The sequence below is a fragment of the Mesitornis unicolor genome, unplaced genomic scaffold (assembly GCF_000695765.1).
Source record: "Mesitornis unicolor isolate BGI_N332 unplaced genomic scaffold, ASM69576v1 scaffold40700, whole genome shotgun sequence".
Lineage (NCBI taxonomy): Eukaryota > Metazoa > Chordata > Aves > Mesitornithiformes > Mesitornithidae > Mesitornis > Mesitornis unicolor.
Window position 1 is genome coordinate 58,034 of NW_010158359.1, and position 8,271 is coordinate 66,304.

At 37.7% G+C, this 8,271-nt stretch overlaps 1 protein-coding gene across 1 annotated transcript in view; it reads right to left on the minus strand.

Annotated features, from left to right (window-relative positions):
• CSTF3 (cleavage stimulation factor, 3' pre-RNA, subunit 3, 77kDa) overlaps window positions 1-8,094 on the minus strand; it is a 48,715-nt gene extending 40,621 nt beyond the window's left edge. Inside the window, exon 1 of the mRNA XM_010183307.1 lies at window positions 7,975-8,094. Within this exon, the coding sequence (XP_010181609.1) occupies window positions 7,975-8,094 (120 nt within the window). The remainder of the gene's footprint in view (window positions 1-7,974) is intronic.
• Window positions 8,095-8,271: the final 177 nt, after the last annotated feature.

Below are 8,271 nucleotides of genomic sequence, written 5' to 3' on the forward strand. Positions count from 1 at the left end.
TGTCCCTTGGCTTTTGTCAATCTCTGCAAATGCACTACTTTACAGCAGTTGCTTATGTTATGCATTGCAATTCAACTTGATAATTTAAAAAAAGCTACTGTACTTTGAGAATTTTTCAGCACGACCAGTTTCTGAATCAGTCCCACTAGCAGAATATAATTCAAGGCATACCCGTTAAAAGATTTTAAATTAAACTGACTTATTAAATGGACAAATGTTCAAAAAAATTGCAGAACTGTTAAACTGACATATAATAGCAGCCATGCATGAAAGGGAAAAGAAAAAAAATCAGTAGGAGGGGCTTTTTAGGAGCTTAAAGACCATTATTCTTTTCAATTCAGTTTAAGTCATGCTTAACATTAATTGCTCACTGCAAAGCAGCATAGCTTGGAAGGCAAGTATCAAGTTTCACAGCAAACTAAATAAAATGAATGTAATAAAACAGATTAAAAATTAGTAGCTCAATATTGTCAGCTCAAAAGTAGTAAATTTATAAAACTTTCACATGAATATTTTTACATCCCTAAAGTCCAAAATTCTGACTGTGTAATACTGCATGTTATAGTTCAACTGATAGAGGCTTAAGATACAAAACAGAGTACAAAATGAACTAGTGGTTTTGTTTATTCCAAAATGAAATGCATAAAGACTTTTCAGTTTATAGAAGACAGCACTGAAACAGAAATTACTGAAGTTTAAAGACTATTTATGTAAGTAAACTCTACAGATGACCCAAAGTTGAAATAGTGCTTTACTGAATAAGCAACAATTCAAATTCACCCACATCAGACGTAAATATTGCTTCTCATTATATTCCATCTCAGTGAAATCTACTTGTCTCAAGTATTCAAGCAAGTATACAGTATTCTGCATACAATTAAGACAGAAATACCTATCAGGGGTACTACTGATGTCAGCTACAATAAACAAACTCCACCCTACAAAAACATCTAAAGCATTTGCGAAAGTGCACTCTAAGACTTTCAAACAGGAAAAAGGAGAACGGGCCACTGAAGCACACCTCAACTACTTTAGTAGTACTTCAGTTGTATTATCTCAAATCTTTCCATGTGACAACACAAAACCCAGTGGACACTGCAGTGATACAGTTAAGGCTTCCAGGAATGTAGTTTCAGCTATGCAGATATAGGTCAATAAACTCAAAAAGGATTAAATAAATTAAGCTGGCGAAAAAATAAGTGCTGTTAACATGCATAATTGTAGCAAACCTACATTAATTTTTTTGTTTGATACAGGACTCCCAAACCGTGCAAGAAGCATACTAAAATCTTCATCCTTTTATTGGAAAAAAAATATACTGATTTCCTAAATCAGCAGATACTCACTTAGCAGCAGCAGGTAAAGGGCTATAATTACTGTCTTATATAACTGCATGGAGAAGCTTTACAAAACTGAAAATAATAACACTGACTCCTTGGAACTGCTTGTATCTTATGTTGTATGTAAAGAAAACACCTAACTTATTAAGGTCAGTGAGCACTCCTTCTCATGTCCCTATCCACCTCCAGGATGGATAAAAGCCATCCACATTTCAGACAGGCAAACTGCACTGCAGGCAAGTAACTGTCCTGGTTGCACCTGAGCCAAAACAAGGCCTCATTACCTTGCATCTTCACAAATAATCACTCTTAATATATTGGAGAAATCAACACTCAGTATTTCCATTTGGACTGTTTTGTCAGAACTAAGAATGTGAGCAAAGATTCATTCAGTTACACATCAAACCTGTGAGGACACCTACTGCAAAAGCATGCAGTGAAAGGGAACAAAGAGCCTGAATTTTAACCTAGCTCAACTATAGCCTGAAAGACATTTTATCTCAGTTTTGAAAACTGCATGTTAACCACACTCTGCCTAGATCTGCTGTTATCACAGTTCAAGGTATGTGGCTTTTCATTATGTATTTTTAACTGTATTGCTTGCACAACAGCCAATATCCAACACTGTGAATACTTAATTCTTGAGTGTTTGTTCACTGCATGATCCTACCCCTAGATAAACAATTTCAGTCTGCCCCTCCCTCTGGTTAAGAGGCACTTGAGTTAATCTTGTCCTGTAACAAGGCAGGTCAGGGAGTAAAATCAGAGAAAAAATAATCCTATTAGAAAAGTGATTAACTTTCTAGTGGTTCAACTCCTCCATTTCAAGATCAGATGTGATGCAGAATAAAGGATGCAAAATGATACTGAACTTTAGCAGTCCCAATTTAGATCAGCTTAAACTACCATAAAACTGCACTTAATCAGATATAGGTACTGGCTTTTAACTTTTCTTTAGTGCTTAAAAAAAAGAATGCTGCAAAGAATTGTTGCATACAAATAACCCCCCCCTTGCTTTTGATGACTGTGTTCAGTGTACCTTCCACATAACCTGTTGCCTATCCCAAGAACAACCCTCCGAAAGGCACAGAATTGTTTTAGCACTTAAGGTTCCATGTCCACAAGCATCTGTGCATTATTATCACACAGTACAATTCACAGCTTCCCTTCTGTTATTTATACACAGATAAACAGCAATGGACTTTTAGTTTCGTAGATGCTAAGAGTATGAAATGATCTTTATGACCACAGTTTATAAAACCTGAAAAGGCCTAAAACCAAATTATCCAACAAGAACTGTAGCAGTTATTCACTACGAAATGCATCAACTAGACAAAATCCAAATCTGAATTCATAAAGGGTATCTGAGGGAATAAGAACAGAAGAAACAAAGTTGACTTTTAGTAATTACTGAAAGATATTTACCAATCATCTTCAAGGAAAAATTATTGGTTTTTACCTTACTGCTAAAATCAAGTTACCAGCTTCCACAGGCCTCTCAGAAGGAACCCTCTTGACTCCAAAGTATGTAAGTAAAAGCCTTGCCAAACACCTCTTCAACTATTCCCCCTACCTAATGCATCCAATTGCTTAAAGCATCCTCCTGTTTCCACAAAAGGATCTTCTGCAGTGAAAAAGAAAACTATTTAAACAGCTGTTTTGCCTGTGAAGTGGCCAGTTTAGGATGCTATTAAAACTGCTACAAGTTATGAAATGAAAATTTCTACAAACAAGACATAGGCTGTTGTTCACAAAAAGGCAGGAACTTTAATGGCTATTTAGGTCAAATTGGTTCAAAATCCAAAAGGAGTTTTATGCCCAGTAAGACTGAAGTTAGTGCTTAGAGATTTCCACTGGCTGTTGCAGTTTAGCATAGGCTGGACTGTAACAGACCCAATGAATATAAATTTCAAATACATCAACACAGAACTTAACAAGAATTGTTAATTGTCCAGTTGGGTTGATTTACAGGTTCTTCTAAGGTTTTTTTTTCCTTAAAGTTTAGTTAGAGCTGTATGGGCACAGAACAAGTTTTAAAATCCTTTCTTCAGTAACACATCCCTTCACTGTAGCTACACCTTATCAATCCTTGCACTTTCTTAAATCTCCTTTTAATACCTTACGTTCTTCTACTCTACCACTAAGTCAATCCAACTGTGAATAAAATCTTGAAAAAGCTTTTGTCCTTCAAAACTAGGTCACTATTAACAAACATAACACAGCATATTGATCTTAAATAATTTTTAAAAGATACTTTTGTAATTACTGCCCTCCCCCAACGTAATCTAGGCAGTTTTGTATCTCTGAACAAATGAAGAGTTTTAAATGAGTAATGATTACGACTCTTTCCTCACGAGACTATTTCCCAAACATTAGCATTTAGACACACTTTTTCCACTTTAACTTCTTCTTGGTATACCTGGAACTTACTGACTCTGGAAATTCAGCTAAAACACTGAGATTGTTTACAATTCTGTAAAAATCAGAAAAAACCCCCACATTATCAACACAAAAGTCTTCCTCCACCAATCCTTGTGCTCATTCTGTTTACAGCCTGTTCCTACAGTAAATGTAAACAGTGACAGTAAACCCAGTTTTACTGTTTATCATAAAACAATATGGTCTTAGAAGGGTTTCCTTCAAATGGTTCCTCCTGAGATGTTAAACCCACAAAACCCTACAAGGATAAACTGCCTCCAGTATTGCGCTCAATGACATCTATTTTTAAAATGTTAAGCTAAAATTAACTACAATAACATTTACATTATTTAGAATTCAGAAACTTACACGATGTACTCTATCAAACGAACACAAGGCATGAATGAAAGGAAGGAGTAGGAAGGGACAAAAGTACCAGTAAGAAACTACAATAGACTGCTTTAGAGGTCTTTTCTGTAGTCACAGAGACAATACAGACATCTTTTTTTTTCCACAGCTCAATCTTGGACCAGGATTCATAGCCATGTAAAGTAACATGCATCAGACTGGGTTACATTTCTTACAAACAGTTACAGGAATTCTGAAATGTGTGTTCTAGCCTTAAAAGATTAGAAGGCAATTAATTTAATGTAATGCAAAAAGCAAATATTGCATCAAGTCTTTAGATAATATATACTTGCTAGGCATCAATGTTAAGTGGATAAGAACAGTAGTTCTGCTATGGTAGAAAGAGGCAGAGAGCACAACCAATTTAAGTCTTCAAGAGTACATGAAACAACCACCACACAATTGAAATGAAACAAGATGTGCACAGTAAGATCCAGAAAAACAGACATACACAGGTGCAAGCATGTACTCTTTGTACCCTTGACACATGTAAAGATTTGAAAGAACTCGTCAGGGAATTTTCTGGCAAACAGCAGCAGATGCAGCCTTTCAGTCTACAAATGTGGATTTCTACAATATACACAGAGCTAAGTGTTCTGTATTCTAAAAACAGACCTTGAGAATTCTGTTTTGTTAAACATCATGTAGACCTTGCCAGGAATCTGGCAAGGACCTCAAAGACATCATTCAGCTAGTTCTGCAGAAATTAATTTGGGTCCAGCATAGTTAACAGGAAGAATTTAAAACATACTGCACTAGTGGTGCCTACATCACATTTCTTTGCACCCCTGGCCTAGACTGTTCTACAACAATGATGCAAGGAGGAGACAACCTACATAACATAGCTTAGGCTCCTAATGCCACAATGCGTGGAGCTAAGCTCAGGCTGAAGGCAGGAAAACCACATATCAATTGCACTGCATTTGGAACAATAAAGTCTGCTAAACCCTAGCTGGGTTTTTAAGTTTACAACATCTTTATTCTCCCGCCGTCCCTACACCCAACATTCTACTCTCTGTTCTTCCTTCCCCCGTTATCACAACTTGTTACTTGCTGGAGATACCATGGCAATTTGCTGTTCACTTGGCTGCTGCGGGAAGTCCCCTCCAAACCCTAAGATTTGGGAAGCAAGATGCAGACACATTTGCATCTCAGTGAGACAGAGCTAACAACTCTGGTTTCTCCAAGATCTTTACCATCTGCATCATACATTATCACATGCACATCTTATGGACAATATAGATGCAAATTAACTGTACAGTCACCCTGTTATAAGGATCTATGTGACTGCTGATGAAAATGGCACACAATCTCAGAAGCTGGTTATGGAAGCAGCAGATGAAACCTATGACAGGAAAGCGAAATGCAATTCAACCTCTACTTCCTACAGAAGGGAACATTTAGAATCATAAGAATATTGTGCATTTAAAGTCAGAGACCCCTTCAGCTGCCATGTGGGGAAGGGAGCAAGGCACAGCTGCCCCAATCACAATGGTTTGTTGTTCCTCCTTCCACAGAGACACAGTGAATTTAGGTCTATAACACTCTGTAAAACCACCATTAGACTGGCATCAGTGGTTACTTAAGATACACCTGCCTCGCTATGCAACTGGACGAGTGGCAGCCTAGGGTGTGGAAAACTTCATGTTAGTATTGCTAAAGACACTGATACCAACTTATGGCCTATGTTAACATTAGGAGTTAAGAAACAGAAGTCTGCCACGGTAAGGAAGAAAAAATGTAGAGGATAACTTAGTGAAACTGAAGTAAACTGATGGAAAGGAGGTAACTGACAGTAACAAAATTAGAGACTTTTAGGAAATCGGCATCTAGAGGCCTCAATAGAGTTGATGGAGTAGGAAAAAAAAATTTCACCAAACTCATAAAAGAGTTGGGTTTTTTAAATTTTATTTTTATTTAAAGTGCATCCTATGTGAAAACAATAATCACAATGGGTAAAAAGAATTAACTCCAAAATGGATCAAAAAGCTAAAATCCAAGCCATATGTTAAACTATTATGCTTTACATAAGCTGCAAATAATGATGTGAAACGTTTTGAATGCTAAAACCCTCTGTGATACAGCATAACCCTATTAAAGATGCTTACAGAATAGCTTTTACTTCAGTATGCAGACAATAATTCAAACTTTGGCATATTATATTCTCTCTTGCAGCAGAAAATAAAGCCTTAAGAGAGCACTTTTTCTTTAAGTTAAATAGTAACGTACTACAAGCTACAGAAACACACTGTTTTAACAAATTTATGCAATTAAACATTAATGTAACTTTTAAAAAATATACTGGAGTAGGTAAGCTTAAGTGTGAAACATATTACATATCAGGATTATCAAAATGTGATTGTACTATATTCTTACTTTGTGACGAAGCAAACCATTCTGAATATTCTCTTGCTTAAACATACTACAAGTATGTTTATGAATTTGATCAGCTTTGCACACACAGGTTGGTAATTCATAGGGCATTTTCCTAATGAGACAAACTGGGTGTTTTGCATTCCAAGCACTTGTCTTTCCTAACCCCCTCCCCAACTGGTGATCTTACAGTGTTTACATGCGGAGAAACATCAAGAGGCTGCAAACCAAGGCGCTGCAGAAGTTGGGATTCTCATGAGAACGTTATTAAGATAATAAATAGCAGCTAGGATTTATAAAAAGGAAATCTTTAAAAGATTAAACTATGTTATTATTAAGTCTAACAGGACCTTGGGCCAGCCTAAAAGTAGGAGTTCAAAGCTACACAAAGCACTGTGTGCCTGGGTTATCTCGACCAGAACACTGGTTGAATGGCATGCGTGGTGTGTGGCAGGATATCTCCGTCTTGGAACACTTGGCCATAAAGTATGGGAAATGATGGATGGGAAAGTGCTGACGTATGTGAACATCCTGATTGGTTCTTATCAGGTCAGGTTCTTATTTGTAGCTATACAAGTAGAGGTAGAAAGTAAAACTTCACTTGGTATTCATCTGCTGAGTGAGTTTCTTGTTTTCAGCTTACTGCATTTACACAGTTTACTTTCAGAGTACTTGTCCAGACACAAAGAAACAACCTGTTGTGTACAGAGATTGAGATTCTTCAAAAAAAAAAAAGCTTAAGTGATCACTAAGTAATTGGCTTAATTTTCAGTATTTTTGTAAGCTACACTAGCCACTAAGGCATGTCACAGCATTATCAATCACTCCTCTCCCAGTCTGAAGCCTTCATCCCCACCCCTCCAATTAATACCTATTTTAAACACAGTCCTAACTATTAAAAAGAGCTGTTTATAGAAATTCTGCCAGTAAATAGGAATAGTTCATGCTAATACCAGAAATTTGGAATACCATCTTTGAAAAGATGACACACAACACTCTGATTGCACCTGCCTAGAAAATAAGAAGTTACGATAAATACATGTTTTAGTGTACTAAAAAACCCAAGTGAAAACCAACTGAAACAATAGTTATTTAGCCCAAAAGCAAGAGTGTTGTACCACAAAGAAGCTTCTTAATTAACTAAGATTATTTTTAATGTTTCTAATTTAAAGGTCTTTTAATAATGCCTTATTCTGGAGAAAGAGAATATTGTTAAGGAAGCACACAACCTTTTACGTTAAGCACATATGCTCAGCAATCACTCACTTTACAAAACACTGCAAGTGTATCAGAGGAAACAGCCTATCCGGGCTTAAATTTCTTCCAGAGTGCATGTACTCAATGACCACGAATAAATGAGATCGGGAAAGCGAGTTCACTATTAACAGACTGCAGTGTCTATTGTCCACCTCGACCGGAATTACAGTTGGCTTACCAAAAACAGGAAAGCTTTGAGAGCCATAGTTTTCGGAGCGTTACCGGTTCTACCGAGGGCAGACGTTGGGAGCGGCTCCGCGTGCCTCCTTCTCCCAGAGCAACGGGTCGCTGACGGCATAAACCCAAGTTCCACAAAATGGGTGTGTGCAGCGGGGGGAGGGGAGCCCTTCGCCGACCGCGCCGCTGAGGAGAGCGGCGGAACTCGGGGGCGCAGAGAAGAGGCCAGGGCCGCACTTCCCTCGGCCCCGCGCCCGGCAGCGCAACGGCAGCTCCACGCGGCGTCTGGGCCCACGCG